At 44.8% G+C, this 26672-nt stretch overlaps 1 protein-coding gene across 15 annotated transcripts in view; it reads right to left on the reverse strand.

Annotated features, from left to right (window-relative positions):
* Nucleotides 1-26672, reverse strand: part of CCDC7 (coiled-coil domain containing 7) — a 178964-nt gene that overhangs the window by 93164 nt on the left and 59128 nt on the right. For 13 of the 15 annotated variants that reach the window (XM_083188854.1, XM_083188862.1, XM_083188866.1 and 10 more), the window contains 8 exons: nt 24833-24927; nt 22489-22549; nt 14737-14852; nt 13168-13228; nt 7304-7366; nt 738-809; nt 567-638; nt 145-216 (listed from right to left, as the gene is read on the reverse strand). In XM_083188854.1, coding sequence (XP_083044980.1) covers nt 145-216; nt 567-638; nt 738-809; nt 7304-7366; nt 13168-13228; nt 14737-14852; nt 22489-22549; nt 24833-24927 — 612 coding nt within the window. The remainder of the gene's footprint in view (nt 1-144; nt 217-566; nt 639-737; nt 810-7303; nt 7367-13167; nt 13229-14736; nt 14853-22488; nt 22550-24832; nt 24928-26672) is intronic. The other 2 variants (XM_083188867.1, XM_083188857.1) reach the window with 2 other exon arrangements.

Consider the following 26672-nt stretch of genomic DNA (forward strand, 5'->3'; position numbering starts at 1 on the left):
ACATTTATGTCACAATAAAACCAGGAGAGTCAAAAATAAATGCAGTTTTGAAATAATGTTACATATTGACTTTAAAAGGCACATTTACACATTTATTGTTTTTATTACGTTGCATTAATTAAATGTATTAGTTATATGGTGTACCTGTTTCGTTAGGGGTCCACTTTTCGCAATATGTATCTTCTGCTTTTTAATAGCCTCTTTTGCATTTTGTACCTGATAATAAATCGGAATATTTACCAGTAATGGCGCAGTAAAACAGGGAGAGTATAATCAGAATACAGCATTGACAGCATGATGTTAGACACGAACGCACTGTTGGCTGCATGAGAACCCATGATCTAGGAAACCACGGGCATCAACAAACTATGGGATCACCAAGGAAAACATGTACTTCCTAAATAATTTATCCGCAAATGAAAATGTACATGATTAATGCAAATTAGGGTAATTAATAAATAAATGGGCACACTATGGCACAGTTTTCCAAAGTCACTGGATATGACTGATTACTTGTCAATGTTTATATAATATTTGTAATGTGCAATATAACAGATATTAGTTACCTCCTTCGATCCTTCATGCAACCCAGCAGTTGTTTCTATTTGGTCAGATGGTTTCTGTACAACGTTATCTTCCTTAAGTACAATGAATATAGATAACATGCAAGTAATTTATTAATAGTTTCATTTAATTAAAAATAAATAAATACAATCCATGACGTGTGTATACTATACCAGTATTGCTTGAGGTCCTTGTTCTATTACATGAGCTTCCTTTTGATGCTCCTCTTCATACGAGCCTGGGATCTAATGAATGAAGAAAGTAATTAGAGAAAAACTAAAATTGTAAAGATCCTCCATCCTTTATACCTTTGTCCATGAAGGATATCCAGGGGGTCCTTCCCCATATAGGCCTGAGAAAGGGCCTAATGTGAGAAAGGAAGATGTGACTAGTGATGTGTGGGTGTCGCCAATGCTGTGTGGGTGTGGTCAGCACAATGTGGATGTGTACACCCCCTACTCTACTAGTGTAAGAAACTAGAAAAAGTGCATAATTTTGTGATTTAAATAGATATATAATTTAATACTTTATGATTTATGGCTGACCATGTGGCCAAATAGGGTTCTGTTCATCACCATGGTGCTGTGATGGTCCTCTTTTTAAGTGTTGGCCCAGGGCTGTAGTCCTGACTACCAGCCATGACCATAGGCGTGCGCAGCCCATTTCCTTAGGGGGTGCACCATTGGAGGGGCGTGTTCATCACGCCTACTGGGCGTTCCCATTACACAGTTCGTAGTGATCCATATTCACATTACAAAGCACAAACTGACCCTATTCACATTTTACAGGGGTTCGGCAGGCGGTGTTCCACTTGCTAAGCAGCAAAAGATTGCTACTTAGTGAACGATCCTGAATCAGGCCCCTCTCTTCCCCTCACTGCATTCTCACACACAGCTCACTACTCCCTCACAGTATACAGTATGTCACACACACCCTTATTCACTTGTCCCCAGTCTCTGCACGCATTACCTGCAGGCTTCAGCCAGGAGCCAGCCTGCCACAGTTCACTAGGTAGGCTGCAGCTTCACTTGTCCGTCTCCACTCTCCACCCGAGCACAGGACATGTCAGGGGCGTGGCCTAATCACGGACCTCCGTGGCCACGCCCCCTTTAAAAAACTCATGCTAAAGGAGCCCAGCCACTGCAGCCAGGCCAGCGCAGGTACGGCTAGCCAGCCGGGGGAGGGGGCACTGTCGCTGACAGTCATTAGAGGTGCTGCAATTGTGCGGGGGGTGCCGGTCATTAGGAGGTGCCTGTGCACCCCTGGCACCCCCTGTGCGCACGCCTATGGCCATGACATTGTAAATCTGGCCTGGTTTTCTGTTATGTTCTACCAGATTCTTTATAATAAAAATCTAACACAGCTCCTCACTTCTAACACAGCTCCTCACTTCTAACACAGCTCCTTACTTCTATGGGGGAATTTAAGTTTAATGCCTGCTGTGGGTCACTAGATAGTACTTGATGGAGCAATTAAAGTGTTGCTCCATTTGGATACACAAACCCACTGGCTCTAACATTACTGTTATATTGCTCTGTCATTTTGACATGCTGATAACTAGTTAGTGATACTGGCAACAATTCCTGTTTTACCAGTTACGGGAGAAATGAAATGACCAGGTGGCAACAATATTCCAAACCCTGAACTTCTATAGAGACAAGCAGGCTTTTAACCATTTTTTATTGATCTTTATTTACAGTATAGGATGCTCAATACGCAGTGCTGTACATTGTGGAAATGCTGACACAAATAAAATCACTTGTCCATATGCTGCACTTTTGCAGAAGTATTATCTGGGCTGCGTGCTCCATCAAGTATCAAGTTACTGCTTAGAATTTCTAATGGGGCCTACACACATGCGGATTTTGAGCCATTTTCTAAGCGATTTAGCTAGGTCGCTTAGAAACTAAGCATACATCGGTGTGTGTGTGGAGGCTATATCTATATAGATGCGCGGCCCCGCAGGTCTAAATCGCAATAAGAAGAAGAATGAGCATGTCCCATCAATCTAGTAAAATCGCTTAGCAAGACCCTGCATATCGGGCGCCTTTTGTGTGGTGTCTTTTTTTTGTGCTCAAGTGACCAGCGATTTTCCTCATCTGGACACTCCCTGAGCCCTCCTCTCCATTCTGCACATGCTAATGCTGTCAGACACCACGCGCTGTGAACCCTCCGGAGCTGGTAAGTACTATGCTATCCACTATGCACCACCAACGCATGATTACAGGTGGGGTGGGGTGGTAATGTGAGGGGTCCATTGTGCCACCAATGTAAACTTTATGGGTGAGTGTGTCATGTGCCAGCCACCGCACCCCCGGCCCCCCAGCGCAAGAATATGGGCAAGAGGTTGTTTGGGGGGGGATGTAAGGCGACCACTGTGCCACCAATGTTATAAAATAAAGCATGCTTGTGGGTGCTTGTGGGTTCCCTTGCTTGAGAAGAATCTGCCATGCCTAAATCGCTAAGCAGAATAGCTGAGGCATATCGCTGACACATTTTGCACATTCTAAGCGATATAGATGATTTTGTGCTCAAAGGAAATCTGCTATGCTAAATCTGGCATGCTATATCACTGGCCAAAATCGGTATGTGTGTAGGCCCTATAAGTGCAAATAGGTGGGGAAGCTACCAAGTTCTTAAAATGTGTGGCGTTCGAACAACTGGTGTCTGAGGACACTATGGTCATTCAACACCGTATTTATAGTCACTGTACACAGGGGTGCCAAGAGGGGGGGTACGAATTACCCGGGCCGAGACCTGATGAACGGACCCAGGGAAGGCCTGATACTCCCTATAGATTGTAAGCTTGCAGCAGGGCTCTCCTACCTCCAAGTCTGTCTGTTGTTACCCAGTTTGTTTCATCACTGTCTACTATTGTAAAGCGCAACGGAATCTGCTGCGCTATACAGTTGAGTATCCCGTATCCAAAATGCTCGGGACCAGGAGAATTTTGGATAACGGATTATTCCGTATTTCAGAATATTTTAATATTTCAATGATGTATTTTGAAGTATCTTGCATTTATGTTGTATAAACACATCAAACACATGAAATGCACACAAATATTTTATTTGTTCAAAAAACAAGGTTTCAAGAACATGAAAAAAGTTTGTGTACTATCTCAGATATTGAATTTGAATGCCAAGCAATCATGTTCTTGTACATATATAGTGGCAGTTACATATCATGTCCTCAGTAATGCTGTTACAAATGTCCCCAGTGAGTTTTTAACAAAAAAATATTTTTTTTTTCACTTTCTGGAATGTATGGTTTTCGGAATAATTTGGATAAGGGATATTCGGATACGGGATACTCAACCTGTATAAGAAACTGTAAATAAATAAATAAATCATAAATACTCCCCCATTGCTGCTGTGTGCTGGGCTGCAGTGCGGCCAGGGAGGTGCTTCAATTGCCATTTTTTTCTGTATTTTATTCTAAGGGCGTGTGGCCATGCTGCCCTGATTAGGAATCACATAAACCTGTTTGGGGTTGACACCCCCCTTCCTCCACACTGTCACTTTTTATAAATAAATAACAACCCCTGGATCTGTCAGTCACTGGGGAAGGGAGGTCAGCATGAGTGAGGCTGGGTGGTTGGGCGAGAGGAGCGGCGCAAGAGGCAGCTAGGGAAAGTGATGAGCTGGGAGCAGCATTTACCTTTATTTTTTACACTTAATAGGTATTACTGTAGCTCCGGCTGCACAGCGTGATGGTGGCTGCTGCGGTGGCTGATGGACTCTGTCCTCTCGTAATGCTACCGCCCATGCAGTGCAACACTCGTGAGAGCATCCAAGTCCCTACCGCCTGCAGTGATTGGCGGGCGCGTCTTCTCCACAGCTCTCCCCTTATCTTGTCGGGCGGGCGCATCATCGCTCCAATTTGTATTGCAGAAGGGAGGGTAAGCGGGCATGCGTGTAGGCGGGCGGGCAGGCGGGCCGGGCAAACTGGCTGCGGGGGCCGTATCCGGCCCACGGATCGGAGGTTACCCACCCCTGCTGTACACTCTATGGATGGTGACTCTACACTGTATGGCCAATCTACACTGTATGGATGGTCACTCTACACTGTATGTATGGTCATTCTACACTGTATGGTCACTCTACACGATATGGATGTCACTCTACACTGTATGGTCAATCTACACTGTATGGATGTCACTCTACACTGTAAGGTCAATCTACAGTTCTACACTGTATGAATGATCACTCTATACTGTATTTATGGTTACCATACACTGTATAGTTAGTGCACACTGTATGGTCACTTTAAACTGTATGTACGGTCACAGTACACTGCATGGTTACTTTGCACTTTTTGGTCTCTACACTCTATGGTCACCCATTTTTGTGCCAGAACAATTTTATGAAAAAGTTGATATGTTTTAAGGGGGTTATTCAGACCTGTTTTCACGGCTGCAAATTTACAAGCCAGGCGATTATCGATAGCATGTGCATGCATACGGCTCATAGTACGCATGCACAAGTCCTTCCTGTGATAAAATCCTGCTACTTTTTTTATAGTAATTTGTGAGTGGTAACCAGTGGTGCCTCCTACCTCTGTGTCAGAGGGGGGCTGCCGCTGGCAGTGATGCAGCCCCCCACCCCTTATCCGCTGCTGGTCTACACCATTGACAGCCTGATCCCCACTGTCACTGCCCCCTACCGGTCCCCTCCGTGGTCATGGAACCAGCACATGTGCAGTAGCGTTCTCAGTACTGCGCATGCGCTGGCCCTCAGCTTCTATGGGCTGCTTTGGCACAAGCCCATAGAAGCTAAATGCCACCTATACACTGCAGGTGGTATACCCCAAATTCTATGGGCTGCAGAGGAAGCAGCCCATAGATGCATCCCGGAGGGAGGGAACACCTCCCAATGGCACTGACTTGGGTGACTGGCAGGTCGAACTTCAAATAGGAAGTCACTGCAATTCACAGTGAAGCCAAAGCAGTCTCACCGACTGCATGTGGCTTCACTTGTCAAAGCTCAGAGGTGGATTTTACCATGTGGGCTGCAGTCCTGTAGCCCATAGGTAAATACCACCGCTGGTGGTAACCATTCTTTTTTTGGCAGTGTCAGGGAAAACACAAATGTGCCCAGACATTCGAGTGGAATGCTTGCTATGTCCAGCCCCGATCCAACTAATTCTATTGTACTGGCTGAGTAAGTCTAGGGACACGGATATACTGCACACACTGGAAAAATCGGTACTTATGTAATATCTGGGCTGCCGTTTTTCTTATGAGACCACGTCCCCTCGCCACGCTTCGGGCACGGTGGCTCGCTGCGCTCGCCACACTATATAAAATCAACTCCATGCATAGTTGGATAGTAGGGGTATGAAAAAATGGGGTGCATTTAACATGGGAGCCCAGATAATACATAAGTACCGAAAAATCATTTGATGGTGAGCTGCTGGATTTGCAGTAAATGGACGATCCAGCTATATTCCTAAGCCCTGCTAAGAAATTGAAAGCTTGCACGGGGTAAGATTTCACTCAGTCTGGGCAGCATATACTTGATCGCAGGGCTCTGAAAATTAGCAGCTCAGCAATCAAATATGAAAAACTCCCTAAGATGCTTAAGATTTATTATTGAACTATTGATTTTTTAAATAAAAAAATGTATGAGTACGGGCGAGCTAGAATAGCCGACATAGCTAGCAGGATATAGTCTGGAAGGTAAAAACGTACTGTATATATACTGTATGCTAATAGGGCTAAAGGCATAATGAAATTAGTGTCCAGGTACTAAGAGCTTGTTTTTGCAATTGCAAACAGTTCCCCCACTGATTCAATTGACTGTACACAGAGCCAGCTATTGGCTACTTTGTACAGGATGGGCGGGCAGATGGGCATGCTAGGGCGGCCTGGGATGCGTTGGAGCCAAGGGAAGCAGCAGTGTATGCTGGTCTATCTTCCTCTCTCCTGATTCGGCTTCTCCCTTACGCATGTGATGTCATCACGTCACACGCTGGAGAGGAGTCCCGGGGGGGGGGGGGGGGCGGCACAAACTTTTTGGCAGGGGGGAGCAAAATTTATAGTTACGCCACTGATTGCAAATGCCTGATGCAAGTATGAGACATACTTCAGCATGGATCGCTAAGTTGAGAAAATGCAATCCGATCGATTAATGAAGGACTGCACATCTACATCACTCATGCTCGGCTGCAATTTGCGTATAATTGTGAGTATGCATTCTGTTTCAATGCAATCGCATTTGATTGACAGGAAGCCAGAGTTTAAGGGGAGGAAATATGGCATTTTGTGGGTGTGTCCAATTGCAGGCATTAAAAGGTGTTTATCAGATGGGTCTCTGATGTCAGCAATGACCACTTCCAGTCTGATGCTTTAGCATAATTGTGGAAGCCTATGACTGGCACAGATGGAAAGTACTTACGGTTTTTGCAAATGGATTTGCGTATGCAAAGGGCGTTTTTCTTTCTGGGTGGCAAATTTTTGATAGTAGCAACTGCTTTTTCTATATTTAGCGATCTATTCTGAATGAGGCCCAGATAAATAAATTATATGGTTCCAGTAAGTGTTATCGTGCTGGCAAGGGAAATATTTTTTTTCCTGACAATGTGATACAATTTAACATGGGATCTGACACTTTGTCTGTTTTTTTTTCAAGAACAAAGTAGTTTTTTTTTATCTGCACTTTGACAATGACGTCTTACAGCAACTCTCAAGTAAGGAAGTTGTTTCTAGAAATGTGCATTGTTCAATAATGTACAGTACCAACAGTGATGACCCTTGTTGTTTGCTGCTCTGCGCAGTTTCCTGAGCTCCTTTTTGTTGTATCTTTAATATAAAAGGGAAATATGAATCGGATTAAAGAATAAAATGCTTGCTATAGACCATGTACGACTTCTTTACTATATATTCACGTTAAATGACAGCTGAAAGTTAGATAACAATACGGGACTGACAAAATGGTCCATAGATTTGCCCACTGTACCCTTACCCGCACTTCTCTTTGCCTTTTTGACCTTAGTGTCAACAGGGCCGATGCAAATTTTCAGTGTATGTCCTACCTCCCCTCCCCCCCCCCCCATACCTGGCACCTCATGAGAAAATGCTAAAGCCGCTGCTGACGTCCATGTTGTGAGGGGAGTGCTGCAGGTGGCCGCCGCTGACCTGCTCCACGGGTGGGGGAGGTGCGGGAGCTACCCGCAGCCACCGCAGTGCTGAACCTGACATCCATGCTGGGGGGCGGTGGGAGTGCTGCAGACGGTCCGCTGACCTGCTCCAAGTGGGGGCGGGATGCGGGAGCTACCCGCAGCAACCGCGACGCTGAGCCTGACATCCAAGCTGGGGGGGTAGGGGGAGTGCTACAGGCGGCCGCCGCCGACCTGCTACACACGGGGGCGTGGGCTACTTGTGGCTGGGGTCGGGAGACATACTTTTCCCTGGAGATAGTGCGGCGTGCCCCGGGTGGCTGAGATGATAAATGGGCTGGTGGTGGCAGGTTTTACTCCTCCCTGCGCAGAGTGTTGCTTTTCTTCAGCTACTCAGTGCCGCCCTCCAGTGGCCGGCACCTTAGGCAAAGCCTAAAGCTACCTAGTGGTGCCGACGGCCCTGAGTGTCAGCCTCTTATATTAAGATGCAGTATAAATTACTATACCACCTCCTATTATACCCCAAAGCGTAGGATGTTAATGGGTATGGCAACTGACTCAAATGAGTTTTGAATGCGCTACACTGGACCTGCAATACTGCATGTGGGGTTGCCCAGAAGTCAATTATTTCTGGTTGACTGTTAGACAATATATACAGACCATGTGCAATAGTCCCCTCTCTCCTATACCTGAATGGGCCCTTTTGGACATTTACTCACCTCTACTACTACTTGCCTCTCCTTAGAACCGTTTAATGAAAATTTTACATACTCACTTTTATCAAAAGTGAGTACGTAAAACGATCCTATCCCAATGGATACCCTGTCAATATCTCTGTTCTTACCTCGAGTCTCCTATCTCTTCAAATGGACTGACTAGAGATGTCTCTCCATAAAGAGAAGGGTGCAAATTGTATTTTTGCTATTTGGATGCAGCCTTATATTCAATCTCTATCCTCTTATCTTAAGATTCCCTCGAAAGCAGTACATTTAACTTCATGGTACAACCTTGAGACTCGCAAATCGGGTGCACTGCCATTCGTATTGTTCTTTTGTTACCCAGATGTTATTGAGTATTCTGCTTAATTTAATACAGCTAGTTTTGTGTTATGTGACTTTTTCAGCTTTTTTTGTTCTATTTTATACATTAAGAATGACAACCATTTATTATTTATGTTTCAAATGACTTCTTAATTTCATGTTTTTTATTTGTATATATAGAATGATACATTTGCCGTACTTCTCCTTTATCTTTTTGTATACAATTGTACAGTTCTTTAATAAAATCTTATAAAAATAAAAAAATAAATGCTGCGTGTCAGTACAGAATCCTGTGCAAGTAAATACTGGCACCGGACAATAAAAAAGTAATACAGGTTGAGTTTCCCTTATCCAAAATTCTCGGGACTGGAAGCATTTGAATAACCAATTATTCCATATTTTGGAATATTTTTATATTTCAATGAGGTATCTTGCACTTATGTTGTATAAACACATCAATTACATGAAATACACACAAATATATTTTATTTGTGCAGGAAACAAGGTTTCAAAACATGAAACAAAATTTGTGTACTATCTCAGGCACTGATTTTGAATGCCAAGCAATTATTTTCTTGCATACATTTAGTGCCAGTTACAGATCATGTCCCCAGTAATGCCAGTTACAGATCATGTCCCCTGTAGTGCCAGTTACAGATGTTCCAGTAGTACTTTTAGCAAAAATAAATAAATACAAAAAATAACATTTTGGAAACTATGGTTTTCGGAATAATTTGCATAATGTATATTTGGATAAGGGATACTCAAATGTACAGAATTATGAAAAGCCCATTAAAATGTAAATCTGCTAATTTTCTAAACAATATTTATGCGTGTTTCAGATGGATTCTCCCTGGTTTGTGTCAGCATTGTCTGATATTTATATACAAGGAAGTATCTGTCATACTTTATAACATTTGAACATAAAAGGGGGTCTGACTAAAATATTTGAAAACTTCTTTATAGCAGACAACCTCTTCATAACATAAAAAGAATTGTTGTTGGTGGATAAATACGGATGACACGGGCAGTGGAGATGCTAGCATTCATAATACTGACACCGGCATCCCATTGTAGGAAATCCCCCCCCCCCCCCTTACCACTTTCGTGCCAACTTAGCTCTAATGCTCCTCCCATACCCCCACCTAATCCTAAACCCCTCTTCTAAGTAGCTAATCCAAACTCTCCCTTCCTGCAGCCTAACCCTTAGTCGTCGTCCCTCCCCCCCGTGACTAAACCTAACCCCCCTTCCCTGCCTAACCCCACTTTACCTTTAAAAATAGTAGTGCCACCAGGGGTTCAGGGCCAGCATATTTACTACATGGGAGGAAATAAGGGAGGCAGCCACTAGTGAAGAGAGGGAAGAGGACCCACTGCTACTGGGATGCAGTTACAAACCCGGCGGTCAGGATCCCGGCGTTCAGATCTCCCCTACCACCTTGAAGTGGCCCTGGTCAGCAACAGTGGGGCTACTCTCCCTCCCCCTCCTCCACGAAGCAGCTTGGAAGGCAGAAGATGGTCCTCCACCACGGAGCATTTCCAAGCAGTAGCAGGGATTCAGTATTGAATCCCGGCGGTCGGGATCCCGGCGTTCAGAATCCCGACGCCGGAATCCCGACCGCCGAAATGCCGACACTTTCTCCCTCCGTGGGTGTCCACGACACCCCTGGAGGGAGAATAAATTAGTGTGCCGAGCGTAGCGAGGCATCGGGCCCGCTGCGTGGCGAAAGCAGCGAGCCCGCAAGGGGGGGGGGGGGGGGGGCGATCCACGTCCCCCCCTTGTCGGCATTTCGGCTGTCGGGATTCCGGCGTCGGGATTCTGAACGCCGGGATCCCGACCGCCGGGATTCAATACTGAATCCCTGCTACTGCTTGGAAATGCTCCGTGGCGGAGGACCATCTTCTGCCGTCCAAGCTGCTTCGTGGAGGAGGGGGAGGGAGAGTAGCCCCACTGTTGCTGACCAGGGCCACTTCAAGGTGGTAGGGGAGATCAGGAAGAGGGACCCAGTGTCACTGCAAAGAGACGCTCCATTGATGGAGGAGGAGCTGCTGCTGCTGCTATCACTATCCAGAGCCACACCATTTTGGAGAGGAAGATTTAGACAGCTATTGGAGACTACAGACCCTGTGAAGGTGAGCCGCCCCCTCTTTGTTTGTGAGTCTATCCCCTCATATAGTGTTCTGTCCATCTATCTATGCTCCCCTCCCTTCCGTCTGTCTATCCCCTCCACCCTCCCGTCTGTCAGACTGTTCACAGATATGGAGCTCTGTCTCTGTCTGTCTATGCCCCCACTGTTCATTTGTCCATCTATGCCCACCACCCATCTGTTTTTCCATCTATGCCCCAGTATGGTGTTGTCTGCCTGTCTCTTCATCCTCCTGTCCATCTCCCCATCTATGCCCCAATATAGGGCACTGTCAATTTGACTGCCTGTCCCTGTCTCTCCTCAGCTCATGCCCTCTTGCTGTCCATCATCTGGCTGTTGATGCCCTCCAATGGTCTATTCTAGGTAATAAGGTAGTGCCTCTCTTGCTTAAAGGAGAGAGGGCGGCCTGCTGTGCCTCTGCTAAATCGTCCCTATTAAATTAGTATTAAAATCATACTCTGAGACAAGCTTTGGGATTAAATCATTGGCCACCGTTTTATTCACAATCCTTAACCAATGTTTTGCAGGACAGAGAGCGGTGGGCAAGGTGGGCAAGGTGCAAGTGTCTCGGCAATGCCCCCTCCCATTTTCGGGAGCCAGCCCCCACAGATCACTCTCGCTTGGCGCGCAGCCGAAGGCCTGCCGTCGAAAGCTGGAGCCTGGCGTGTGGCACCACGCCGAGGGTAAATCTGCTACCCCTCCTCCGCCTGCCTTGCGCACCGCCTCTTCCCGCCCTGCAACATAAATCAATGCAACCACTATGACATAGTACATAACTCATACCAAATACCATTACAATACATCAATGAAACAACTTTGACATAGCACATAACTCATACAAAATACCGTTCCAATACATCACTGCACCAACTGCGACATAGCACATAACTCGCAAAAAATACCGTTACAGTATCAACTTGACATGTATAAACCTCATCACGCACTTATGCCATAAAAAGGGGTGGGTGGGATCGTCCTCCAATGCTTCCCGGCCACGCCATCCCCCCAGGTGCCTCACTGGCTGCCCTTGTCCACCCAGGTGTGAAAAGGGGGATGGGGATACCAGCCCGACCCCCTCCCCCCCTCAGTTGTGCAGGGTCGCCGGCCGCGTGGCCTGCCCCTCCCCCTTATGCCACGTCGACACCATAACACTCATAACACTCGCTCTCTCTCCCTCCCTCTCACTCTCTCTCTCTTTCTCTCTCTCTCTCTCTCTCTCTCTGACACTCTATCCCTCCCTTCCCCTCCCCCTGAAATGATCTCTCTTCCCTCTCCCTGACAAAGTCTTTATTTCCCCCTCTTTTACTGACACACTCTGTCCCTCCCTCTCTGACAGTCTCTTCCTCTCTCTACCTGGTGTGCTCTCTCTCTCCCTTTCCCTCTGACATCCTCTATCTCTCCTTCCCTGAGACCGTCTCTCTTCCTCTCTTTGACACTCACTCTCTCTCTCTCTCTCTCTCTCTCTCTTTCTTTCTCTCTGAAACCCTCTCTGGCTCTTTCTCTCATTCTCTCTTTTTCAATGAAGTCCTCTTTCTCCCTGACCACCCCTGTCTCCTTCTATTTCACGCTCCACTTTTTCTCTCTTTTTCCCCCCGACACCTGTTTTGTCTCTTTGTCTCCCACTACACTTACTCTCCTCTTCTCCCCCTAAGGGGCATTGTAGTGACAGCAATATTTTGGTATGGGGCCCACAAAATTCCAGTTACGTCCCTGCTAGACAGTCCAAGAACTAAGATTGCAGCACTCTTCCAGTGACATGCCTAATGCACGCCCATTACAAGCCTGTGTGGCAGATTTTTGCACTCTCTTCAAGCCACCTTCCGGACACCACCCAGGAACACCCAGCATTTTTTCTGTACTGTTATTAGCTTTTCAGTATGTAACAGTGCCTTTCTGGGAATACAATTCAAACTGTTCGCCTGATTCAGAGTTGTGAGTGAGACACCGGAGCCTGTGTAACTGCAAATGGTATCGCAGTCGCAGGCTGAGACATGCCTTGAAAATGGTCCTAACATATCTTCATTTCTTCTGCCACCCCAAATACATCCAGACAGTCAATCACTTTGCGTATAAATCCTCACTGCGAGAGGCATTGTTAACGTCCCTTGATGCTAAGGCAGTGCCGCGCACATGCATGCGCAATTTACCCATAATTCCTAAACGCTACATATGTAATGAAAAGTAAAGTATTGCCTATAATAGACTGTTTACTGTTTCATAATCATACATTGACATTTTACAATAAGAACTAGTGATTTAGCATTTCTGAAGTACTGTAAATTGCTTGCATTACTCACTTGGCAGTTCAATATGTCAGACTCTTCTGGTACAGTTGTGTCAAGCGCCTCTGTTACAGTCCTATAGGGTGACATAAAGCTAATACTTGTAAACAGTTTCAAATAACACATTTGTGCCAAAACTTTTAAATATATACTAAAGTGTAACAGTTAACTGTGTAATCAATGTAAGTCACTTACTATGGGTGCAGGATGGCGCTCCGACAGTCAGTATACTGACATTGGAATCCCGACTGTTAAATACCCGAAGCTGGGATCCTCACTCCCCTGTCTAAGGAACCAGCAGTTGGGACTCCGATGTCAGTATACTGACCATCGGAATCCCAACTGTCGTCATACCACACTGACAGACCACAGTGCTTAATTACTGATCACTTGTAACGTATTGCACACAAAACTCAATAGCAATCCAACTTTAGCATAAAAGAGTGTCAAATGTTTCTGTGAATATGTCCTTTTTACTATTCTTTTAGTCAGTTCAGTCAGGGGCAGTCAATTCTGGCCCTTTTCCTGGGGTAGTCAGTTCTACCCCTTTTCCAATGTAAAAATAACTTGGATTTTTACCAAGGTCACAGCTTGGTATGAAAGGCCTTAAATAATAAACCGGGTCAAGTTACCCGGGATTGAGGTCATCTGGAAGCTGGTTAGTTTGCCCATATTCTTAATAAAAACGATGTCAAACACCTTGATTTTTGCTCTATGTTAGATTGCAGAGTTCATTATAATTATTCCCATTAGCAGTGCTTGGTACTATAGAGTGGGTATCTGTCTTATTTTTGTTCTTTCTGTGTGGAACTACAAGTCTCAGCATGGTAGCACCTCTCATTATGTTTGTAATTAGGGTGTGCAGTCAAAAAGCCCAAGCCCCCCCCCCACCATATAGCCCATGTACTAACTAGGGCAATAGCATTGAACATTTACCATTAGGTTTTGCACGATCATTTTTGCTTTACTAATCAAGTAGTCAATACTTGTTTAAACCTTTGATAATATTTGAATAAATTAGCATGTAAAGTTGTATTTTAATAAATACATTATACAAAAGAGTTCCCCAAAAAGACTATTCCTTTGTTTTTGTGTGCTCTCTGTGGCACAGAAAACATTTCATATGCATTCTACAATATTTCCAACTCCCATGAGCAGCACCAACACATCCAATTCCCTTAGTTTTTTATCAGTTGGAAAATGCTGTGCGGGAAGAACCCAAACCATAATCATAGCTGGGGCAAAATGTAATGCCGCCTGCGTTCAGCTGCAGTGCGGAATGGTGGCAGGACTCGGAAGTTTTTTAAAGGGGCAATCACTTACAAGGCAAAATCAAGCCTTGCAAGTGATTGCCCCTTTAAAAAAATGTCAGAGTTCGGCCAGCATCTCACACTGCCGCTTACCTCGGGCGGCATTACATACCGCCCCTGGTGTCTAGCATAATATGCACAATTATAACTTAAAAAATGGGTCCTAAAAAAAAGTAACCATTACATTTACCTTTTATTGCTGGGCAGTAACAGAATGATGTCTTGTGCTTTGACTTAATCATAAAAGATCCAGTAAGACAATTTCAGTACTTACCCCTCAAGCAGTTTAGGTGTTCCTGGAGTTTTATACAAATCCTTGTTCACTTCCTGTATGTTTTCATTTTTATGAAGAGAAGGCATATAGAGATCTGAAATTGGTTCTGTCTCTTTCTATATAAAATGTAACAAAAACAAAATAAATGTAAATCCAATGACTTGTGATAATTAAATATAGGGGACTGCTGTTGAATGTAAATAATAGCCACCTATTTGGTCAAGTCCCCTTGCTTAAAAGGACATAAGAATAATGTGTAATTTAGTATGCTAGACACTAATACCCCTTTTATGCCAAAATATGGTTCACACATGGGTCAGACATGGAACAGACCCCTTTACACCACAGCTTTGACCCTGGCTTCTCTGGGGTTAACCCATTTACAGTGCTCACGCATGCAGAGTTACCTGCTCTGTGGGCAACTGCAGATGAGATCAAGCTCCAAGGATCCACCTATGCTGTAAACGGGACACGAGTGACATTACCTAGGTCACCCGTTTACACTGCCCTGACTCAACGTGACAATAGCCCAGGTTATTTTGGTGGTGTGAGAGGGGTATAACTAAACAGACAAACTGGTATGCTGGTTACACACTAAGCAATGTCTGTACCCAGCGATGGCACGATACATTGTACTATCCATACAAACTGCACAAAATGCAGTGGACACTGGCACAATGGCCCTTATTCTGGTTCACCCGCAAAGGCAAATTCCTTCTAAAATGGACAAAACCATGTGCACTGAAGGTGTTAGCCGCAGGCAGTGGCACGCTCCTTCCTGCGGGCTGACAGAGAGCTCCGTCGCTCCTGTGAGCCCGCATCGCTCTCTGGTTGCCGGGTAACCAGAAACGCTGATTCCCCTTCCGCCTCCAGTGGGGATCGCGAGGATTCTTTCGCTAACTACTATAGACATGGTGGTTTTTCTGACCTGGTGGCTCCCATTGTGGCTCTAACCAAGAAATGGGCAGATCCTTCCAAGTGGTCTTGCCAAGTCGAACAGGCTTTTCTGTCTCTCAAGCGAGCCTTTGTATGAGCTCCTATCCTCAGACATCCTAAACCTGATCTTCCTTTTGTTGTGGAGGTCAATGCATTGGAAGTTGGAGCTGGGGCCGTTTTGTCCCAAAGGGATCTGGTCTCTTCAATCCTGCATCCTTTCACATACATGTCCCAAAAGTTTTCCGTGTTTGAGGCCAATTATTATGTTGGAAATTGGGAATTGTTAGCCATTAAATGGGCATTTGAGGAATGGAGGCATTGGCTTGAAGGGACTAATCATCAAGTTTTGGTGATCACTAACCACAAAAATCTGCAGTACATTGAGGCTACCAAGAGATTAAATGCTCATCAAGCCCGATGGGCTTAATTCTTTACCCGTTTCAATTTCGTCATTACCTATAGACCCAGGTCTAAGAATGTGAGGGCTGATGCTCTCTCGGGTGTTTTTTGCCCCAACACAAAGCTCCTGCTCAGACTCCTCCTGGGCATCTTTTTATTGCTGAGGTATTCAGGAGTAGAGTGCTGTCCAAGTTTCATGATACTAGGATTGCAGGACATCCTGGGGTTCTTAAGACCTTAAAACTGCTTTCCCGTGTTGATTGGTGGCCTAGGATTTCTCAGGATACTAAGGAGTTTGTTCTTTTCTGCCCAGTTTGGGCCAGACATAAAGTACCTAGCTCTCGACCCATGGGGCAACTCATGACGTTGGCCATCCCTGATAGACTGTGGTCCCATATTGCCATGGATTTTGTGGTTGGTTTGCCGGAGTCTTCTGGGTTCCAAACCATTTGTGTGGTCATCGATAGGTTCAGCAAGATTGCTAATTTTGTGGCTTTAAAGCAATTACCAACTGCTAAAAATTTAGCGGGTCTATTCTTGTGACATATCTTTAGGCTGCATGGTCTACCGACGGATATTGGCTCCACCAAAGTATCACCCTTTTTCTCTGTGTTTGGGTATCATCCTAGGATCAATGCTCTGGGTCCTGATAATCCAGGTTTGTCTTCCTCAAGAACTTCCCATTTTACGACCATTTGGAGAAAGGTTCATATAGCGCTCAAAGAAGCTGCGTATCGTGAGAAGGTCTTCTTTGACAAATTTAGGCACCCTTGTCCTTTTAAAGTGGGCGACTGGGTTTGTTGGTTGTCAGCTCGCAACATTAAACTTTGGCAACCGTCAGCCAGATTTGGTCCTAGGTTTATTGGTCCTTATCAGATAATTAAGAGAGTTAATCCAATACCTAAGAATCTCAAGATTGACAACACGTTCCATGCTTCTCTCCTTAAACTCTCTCCTTTTCTCCTGCAGAGGATAAAGGGAGACCTTCCATGGATGTTCAAGGACAACAGGAGTTTTTGGTTGAGAGGATCCTGGATTCTAAAATCTGCAGAGGTTCTCTGCAGTTACTTGTCCATTGGAAGGGCTTCGAGCCGGAGGAGAGATCATGGGTTCTGGATAAGGATCTACATGCTCCTAGGCTCAGGAGGATGTTTCTCCAGGGGTTTCCTCACAAGCCTGGTGGTAGAAGTTTGTAAACCTCTCCTCAAGGGAGGGTACTGTTAGCCACCAGCTGCAGTACACTCCTTCCTGCGGGCTGACAGAGAGCTCCAGCACTCCTGTCAGCCCGCATGGTTTCCGGGCAACCAGAGACGCTGATTCCCCTTCCACCTCCGGCAGGGACTGCGTCTCTGGTGCTGGTCGCTCGGCAACTAGAGACGCTCAGGCATGTCCAACAAGGCTATAGGAAGAGAGCAGATTTGTCTCGATGGTGGTGCACCACAGATTAATTATACGCTTAAAACGTAATAACTTTTATTAGATATGCTAAATAAAAAAGGCTGCGAAAATATGACAATACTACATATAACATGGAACAAGGACAAGTGAGAAAATGTGCAGTTTAAAAACTAGGGCTCATGCGGCGTCCCTTAGCGCTCTGTTCCCTTCAGTTACAATTTTATTTTTGTTTGTTAGATGTCGTCTTTCCCTGCGTGTCGGCTATGTTGCCTGGATCACGCCCAGGGGACAAATCTGTTCACAGTAAATTTTGACCAGTATCTCCCTGTCTGTGCACAATGTCTTTTCAAAGGTTCTCAACTGTAGTGATATTGAGTCAATCGGTTTAGATTCACACTACCTTGCTTAGTAAGAGGTAAATAAACACCCAATGCCACAGCTATAGGGTGGGTACACACACTGGGTATTGTAATCCTTGTCACTGTGTAGCGTATGGGTCATTAATAGTGGACCCCCACAGTCATAAGGATTCTATACAAATTGCGGGCAGATATCGCCTGGTGTGTACTCTTTATCCTGGTACCGCAAGTATTATGGGCTAATATAGCACGTCTGGTCTCATATCAACACATTCCCTTCCATAAATAACACACCACAGTGTATGGCATCGGGTAACAACCTCATATATGCTCGTGGATTGGTTATACGGATATAGATAGGGTTATGTGTGTGCGTCCAGGCGGGTAAGCCGGGCTATATATAGCCCGCTCCACCAGCTTGGATTAGCCAGTGAGATGGCGGCGTGACCAAGGAGCAAGGTAGGTATAGCAATATAGACTGAATAATCACAATGCAAATAACAGTTTTAAGCTAGACATTAGAGTCCTTAAAAGGACTAGAAATGCAGTCAGACAGGGGTAGGGAGAGCTAAGTGAGCGACCGCACGGCTGTGGAGGCCGGCGTACGCTTCGCAGTTCTTCTGCCCTGACGAAGAACTGCGAAGCGTACGCCGGCCTCCACAGCCGTGCGGTCGCTCACTTAGCTCTCCCTACCCCTGTCTCTTCCTATATCCTACTTATAAAATTGTCCAGTGGTAGCACACCCCCTGGGAATCCACACAAAATACCATAATTATACCCAACGGGGGGCCTCTTTCTCAATAACCACGATTATTAACCTTTGCCCTGTGCGACTGACCTACCCAAACTCTGTATAATGTCCAACAAGGCAATAGGGGACAGCGGGAAGGCGCGCCATTGCCAGGTGCACCATTAGCTTGGCCGCAGGTGATTTGTCACCTAATCCTTTTTAAGGGATTCAGGCCTTGCCAGCCCCACCAGGTTTCCAGCCAGTCAGCTTTACTCCTTTTGGATTCCTCAGCTTCTGGGTGGAACTCTCTGCCATTTTCTGGACCCCTGCCGCATGCCATTTAGCCAGTACCTGTTAACCATAAGTGCTCCCTTAGAGCTCTGGTTATATCTTTTTTATCCTGGCTGGCAGCTTGTGGGTTAATTTTCTGTGTTACTATTCTGTTAATTTGGCTCTTTTGCGACAGTCCTCTTTCCTTTTAGGGTGGCCGCAGATTCTGCACCAGATATTCCTTTCTCTTATATGTGGTTTGCTGTGTCCTGTTGTGTGGTGTGTTATTGTACCTAGTTTGACTTTATACCTTATGTTTGCAATGAGGTCATTTATTTGTTTGCCGGTTTGTGGCTCAGGAGCCGCTAGCTAGTGTTTCTTCAGGCAGCCCTGTTAGCCAGTTTTTCCTTTAGATCAGTCCGCAAGAATCACCAGTCCATTGACTTTCCTAAGACCTGGTTGCGCCGGAGTTGGGGCGGACTTAATTCACCCCTTCAGACGTGGCGATTATAGGTGAAGCCTAGCATTCGCAGGGACTGGTTATTCTTAGGGCGGACCAACAGAGTTAGCGTAGGAATTACTGTGGCCGTCCTAAACAACGGTCAAGGCTGCTGGGTAACACCCGGAAACGTAACAGCAGGGGGAGCAGATGTAACATGTGCAGAGAGTATTAGATTTGGGTGGGTTATTTTATTTCTGTGCAGAATAAATACTGGCTGCTTTATTTTTACACTGTAATATAGATCTCAGTTTGAGGTAAAACCCCAACCCAAATCTAATTCTCTCTGCACATTACATCTGCCCCACCTGCAGTGCACATGGTTTTGTCCATTTGAAAAGCAATTTGCCTTTGCGAGTGAAACAGAATAAGGGCCAATTCCATGATGCATTTAGCAGCAGAAAGGATGATGCAATCATGCAATGAATAACTGCCGGACACGGACTATTGGTGTACACACAATTTTTGAGCTGCACAATCTATTTTTCCAATCCGTGTTGGAGCGCTATATATTAAGATGGATCGCTTAGTATGTACCCAGCAACAAAGTTTAGCATCTATTTTACATGTACTGAACTGGACTTACTGCTATCACCAAAGTTATACTGTAACAAGGTTTTTATTTATCATTCTAAACATGGAAATGTCACTTGACATTAGATAGTCAGATAGATCAATGTAGCCTTTTATAGTGGACTAGAACAGACAGAGAGTTCTAACATTTTCTATTGACTGTACAAGCCAAGTTTGGGAGCACTGATCTTTCAGCATATCTATAATGGCTCAAGTCATAAAATGCTTGTCATGTTTGAATAAGAAGGTCATCTAATAACTACTAGCAGACTTTGTAAAGCCCAATTTCAAAATAGAAAAGAAAAATGATCAAACATACAGGATGATCTGATCTCTATATGATATAATGTCTTGTAATAAGCTTATCGAAATTAAGTTTAATTTTGGAAGACAAAATCTCAGTATACTCAATGTATTTACATTGACTGCCAGAATGAAATATGTACAGTGTGGGGAAAGAGGAGGAGAGGAGGGGAGGAGGGAAATAAAGAAGAGACTAGGACAGAGAGAGCGAGAGATAAAGATAAAGAGATAGGTGAGATGAAAGGGTAGTAAGATAATGTTGAAAGAGAAGGGACAGGGGAGATAGAAAGAGAGGAGAAAGTGAGGGTCAGGGAGAGAGAGAAGGTGGAGAGACAGCAAGGGATAGAGAAAGGGTAGGTGATAGAGCATAGGAGAGAAAAGGATGAGAGAGAAAAGGGGATGGGGAGAGAGAGCGGAAAAAAATGTAAAACAGAGGGGAGAGAGGTGAAACAGTGAAAAGGTTGGAGTTAAATGGGCAGAAGGCTGGGTGGGGGTGACACAGGAGACAGAAGGCTGGAATTACACCAGGGGAAAGAGAATGCAGTGACAGAGGTAAGGATTCTAAAGTGATGCAGGGGGCAGGAGACTAAAGTGATTGAGGGCTGCAATTACACAGGGGACAGGTGACTGGAATTACACAGGGAGCACAAGGCTGGAGTAACTGGGGGCAGGAAGTTGGAGTGACATTGTAGCCAGGATGCTGGAATGAAACAGGGGACAGGTGGCTGGAGTGACACAGGAGGAATGAGGCTTGTGTGACACAATGGCCATGAGGTTGGCATGACAGGATGCCGGAGGTTAGGGTGATACAGGTGCCAGGAGTCGGGAGTGACAGGGGGCTTGAGTAACACATGAAGCAAGAGATGGAGTGACACAGGGGCATGGGGTTGCAGTGAAAGTGGAGTAGCAGGAGGCTGAAAAACAGGGGGTGGGAGTCTGCAGTATCAGGGGGCAGTTGGCTGGAGTGACAAAGGGCTGAGTGATACAGGGTGCTGGAGTAAAACCAATGGTAAGAGGCTGATGGGTCAGAAAGCATGAGTGATGGGGCCTGAACTGACATGGGCAGGAGTAGCACAGAGGGCTGGAGAGGCATAAGGGGCCAGTAGAGGGATGGGACACGAGACAGGAGGAACCACAGGGGGCCTGAGTCTTGTTGACCAAATAGGTATCTTCTGTACCATAAACAGTGAATACTGATTGAAGACTCTGTCTGTCCAAGAAGGATCAAGTTCTGCACCGAATCCACATTGCAGAGAAACCAACATAGGTAAGGTAATTTTTTTGTACTGTTACAAGGATCACATACACCCGATGAAGTTCCATATAAAAATGGTTTCTTTCGTCACAGGTTTCACAGACAGATGGATCTTAGCAGATGTCAAGAGTTCACAAGCAAGTTACAGCACATACCGCAGGTATGTGTGAATTCCTTACAAAACCAGTAAGTTCCAAGACTTACCAACTTTCAGGCCTATCACCTGGCCAGCTTGTGCAGCATCAGGAGCCATGCATTTTGTATTTGAAAGCATTTTAAAATCAACTGACAGATGTCTGCAATCTTGATTTAGAATTGACCAATCCTAATACCTAATTCCTAAATTTAATGCAACCACACTCTGCTGTTCTATATCCCTTCCATGTATGTTCATACTGACACACACAAAAAAAAATCAAAGCATACCTCCCAACATTGGAGAGAAAGAGGGACTCTGCGTGCGTCTAAGGCACACACCCAAAATGTTGGGGGCATGGCCTATACTCGTGATGCTCCCATGAGGCCATTCACCCATTTTTGACACTGTGATGGCCTGGCCAGCGGCTCTGTGAGCTGCTAGCCATGCCCCCAAACCCTCTGGCTGCAGGAATAGATGTTGTGCGCATGCACAAAGCTTCTATTCAAGGATGATAAGGGGGACTCCTAACTGCCCCCCCCCCCCCAGGACATCCCCACAGAAAGTGGGACAGTTGAGAGGTATAGTCAAAGGCACTTTTCGCTTCTAGAACTGTCTCTGTCTATTATTCATGATTTATATCTATGACAGTCCAATTTATTTTACAATGAAAGAATCTGGTTGCACAATTGAGAAATTACAACTTGTCCAATGATGGAAAAAGGACAAGAAGCCATATCTGCAAACAGGAGTACTGTATTTTGAAATAGAGAGTGTCTAGTAGCTTACACAGTAGAGATAGCTATTGCATTTGCTTAACCATATGTCGTGAGTAGACAGCACAACTCAGCCCATAATTCTACTTACACACCCATGACAAGCATCATTTATTACCTGTACTTTTATAGTTTTATGACTTTCTTTTTGTTCCGGAACATTAACTTTCATTTGTAATCTGAAATGAAAAATAAATGCTGAATACTGTAACCTGGCTGCCAACAAAGTGAAACACTTATTCATCTGTTCAATAGGGATGCGTTCAGCATGGCGGTGGTCAGAATGGTGGCAGCCAAACTCCCGATACCGGAATCCCAACCAGCCACAACAATGCCTACAGAATTCTAACATCACTGAGAATGCAGATGCCGGAATCCCACCAGCTGGCATACCGACTGTAAGTATGTCGGGGACCTTTATCATCAGGCCATGGGAAGGAGGTGTATAGGGTTAGGCTGCGAGAGAGAGTTATTCACTAAGGGGGAAGGGTTAGGCTGTGTGTAGGGGAGGTCAGGGATAGACATAAGGTAAGTAAGGTTAGGAGGATAAGGGCCCCATACATCAGCAATCACAATTTATGGATTTCCAGATCCAGGGATTTTTTGGCCAGATAAATGGATTTTACAATCTATCTGACTTTGCCCACACATTACAGATTTATTTCAGTGATCGGCAGATTTTTCCATCTAAAGATTGCATCTTCATATCTGGAAATTGCCCAATTGATTGCTGTTCATAATGTAAATAGATAAGGAAGACGAATTGGGAATGCCCACACATCTAAAAAAAGATCCGCAGATAATACCAGATTATTAAGCATGGTTAAAAATCTGATAAAGCAATCAATTGGCGATTTTGATTGGGATTGCCAAAAGGGGGAGCCCACACATCTAAAATTAATTGTGGCAATCATCTCCATATCTGAAAATTGTCACAATTAATTGCTGATGTATGGGGCCCTTAAGGGGAGAAGTTAAGTATACTGTACTTAACCAACCCCTGTCCGAAATCTGAATCATTGGGATGCTGCTGTCAGTCTTCTGACTTCTGGCATCATAATCAGCGGCCATCTATATGCATTCCATTTCATAACGTTTTTTTTTCTTCTAGTGCTCATACAGTATATTACACAGAACTTTATAATGAATATTTAACCACTCAAATCAGTCTCTGCTCCATAAAAGTTTACAATCTGTATGCCCTAAAGACATACTAGGGTTAATTTGGGGGTAAATTTAGTTAATTACCATGTGAAGAAGGGAATGAAAGTTAAACTTAATAATATTTTGCATATTTTGTCTGTTCCTCTCTGTATTTCCTCTTCTCTTTCTTTCATAACTGCTTTGCTCTGTTTTCATTTTGTAAATGCAAAATATTGGCTTTCAGAATCTGTATTGGATTTTAACTGTTCTTTGCCAAAACAATTATATAGACTGGTAATAATGAATTACTTTTCAAGCTCTAGTTATCTGGTGTACAGACAGTGTTCTATGAACATTAGCCACCAGCCGGACCAAAATGTGCGTGGTCATTGCCTGCTTGTTACTGGATTATTAGCAGTTACATAAAATAACTTTTGCAGTGAAGAAGCTAAATTGAATGGGTATAGATAATTTTCAGTGGCGTAACTACAAATTCCCCCCCCCCCCCCCCCCCTATAATGAAAAGTGACTCTTAGAAAATGGCTGCCCCCATACTGCAGACAGAAAACTGTCTGCAGTATGGGGGCAGCCATTTTCTAAGTCTCCGTTTTCATTATAGAAGCAGGAGCCAGCGCTGGGAGAGATGGGACTGTGACGGCACGGCAGGCAGGTACCGGCAGACAGCAGCGGGTAACCATAGCCCCGCAGACCCCCGGCGCCCAAACTTTCTCTGCGCCTCCCCGCCACCGCGGGGGCTGTGGAGCTATAGTTACGCCACTGATCATTTTGAATGGGTATGGACCACTAGGTCGACAAGCAGTAAGATCGTCATGACTTAAGGTCGACATGACTAAAGGTCGATATGGTTTAGGTCGACAGGTCATTAGTTTTTTTTTTTACCGGAATGTTGACACAGTCAACACAAACACTAAAAAGTAGCACTGCGTCCCCTCGCATGGCTCCCTGCACTCGCAATGCTTCGGGCACGGTGCCTCACTACGCTCTGCACACTATTTTATTCTCCCACCACGCCCTAGTGGATGGTAGGGCATGAAATACTGCCTGTTGGCACATGTTGGCTCAAAAAAACAGTAAAAAAAAAACCATGTCGACCTAATGACTCTGTCAACCTTCCTCATGTCCACCTAATGACCCCGTTGACCTAACCCATGTCGACCTTCCTGTATGTCAATCAATGCATGTCGACCTAATGCTTGTCACTCAATGACCGTATTCCAATTGAATTATGCCGATTATTCTGCCAGTATAACTTGTAGTTCAACAAGGTTACCATTATAGGAAGAGATATGAGTACTTACTGTTGTTGTGGGGAATCAGGTGTCCCAGCTGATGGCGCATTGTCTAATCTGTATTCCCAGTTCAGAACAGGGGTATCTGCAGAACTTGTTTGTGCCTAAATGATGATAATATACTGTAATTTAAAGCTACACAATACTTTCTTCAAGCCATTTATTAACATTGTTATTAATATATTTCTATAGCACCATAACAATCCACAGTGCAATGAAAAGTAATGTAAAGTAAATGCTATTGAAAAAATGAGAAAAACTAATATCGGGATAAAGAGGGTAAATAAAGGAGGTAGAGGGGAAGGCCAGATAAGAGGATACAGAACAAGTGATATACTGTTCACCCCTGCCAATATTAATGTAATAACTGATCTCAGTCATCTTATATGCTTGTCTTTAAACAAAGATGAACAGAATTTATTGTATGGAATAGTTGAATAATAGTTGAATAAGAAAACTCTGACATTAACACCTTTATTAAGATGTTCAAGGTGGTAAAATAGTCATAAAACAATAGTGAATTTAGCATGAATCTAAAAATGTGCTGAATATGTTATTCAGGTGAAAGCGATGTTTAGATGAAACGGTACTTGTTTCCTAGCACGGCGCCCGGATTTTCTACGTACAGCCCATATCGATGCGATTGGGCAGTTTTTACAGTGAGACATTTCAGTGATCTGCGTTACATGAAAGTATTCAACCCTCGTTACGTTTAGGCTGTATTGTCTTTCCCATATTCCAGGATTGCAAATACAGCTGAGCTGTAATCCGGATAAAGGACTTATTGATCTACCTCTTTGTTACATGCAGACAGGCCTTTTGATGTTAGACTAATCAATTACTCAAGTGACTCTGGCCTAGTGCCAAAGTCACTTACCACCCTCCTAGCCGCTCCTAGGCCTAACGCCTTTCAATGGCCACAGGCCTAATGCTTGAATCAATAGCCCCCCAGGCCTAGAGCCTGTCCTAGCGGCCCTCGGGACTTACACCCGGCTATTGTGCCACGGGCCTAGCGCCCGGCTAAATGGGGGGCCACGGGCCTAATGCCCGACCTAGTGGGGGCCCACCGGTGGGGAAAGGGCCCTGGGCCTACTGCCCGACTTATTGAGGCCTCAGGCCTGGTTGGCCCACTCACAGACTACAGGCCAGGAGGGCCCGACTACAACAAGGGCCAAGAGGGCCCCACAATTACATGCCCCGGGCCGAGAGGACCCGACTCATTTGCCCACAGGCCGGAAGGGCCTGACAGTGTCCACGGGCCTAGTGCACGAACACCCGGTGGTCTAGGGAGGGGTAGGTGGCCCAAGGGCTGCCTACCTGGTGTTGGGAGAGGCCGCGGGGGGGTGGGGGGGTGGGAGCTTCCTCAGCTCTGATGCTTCCCACATCTCGCTCACAACCTATTCAGAATATCTCAATTAGTCTTTAAATAATTTTTAACTCGGTCTTGTTCAGATGGGAAACTTCTTTTTTCTTATTTTCTATTTCTCTGTAACCGAGGTATGAAAAAGAAACAGAATAGAATATGGTATATCCGAACAACAAAAGTTTTACAACTCCAAATGGCGCCAGTGAGCTAATGGTAATAATCTAATAATAACAGGTGACAAGGGGGGAAATGCAAAAAAATGCAAAAAAATATACTTCCTTTATGCACGGTGGTCAAAGTTCCATATGTGGAGTATCTCTGTCAGTTTGTAAACTCCGGTATATGCAAAAAAGAAAGGCTCAGGATAGTGAAGCCAGTTTTAATATACATATACATACACAAACATAACATACAAAAATACACAATAATAGATCCAGTGAAAAACAAAAACAAAAATCCAGCAATCAAGTGCCCAGTACAATT

The sequence above is a fragment of the Crinia signifera genome, chromosome 5, assembly GCF_055691185.1.
Source record: "Crinia signifera chromosome 5, ASM5569118v1, whole genome shotgun sequence".
In the NCBI taxonomy this organism is placed as follows: Eukaryota; Metazoa; Chordata; class Amphibia; order Anura; family Myobatrachidae; genus Crinia; species Crinia signifera.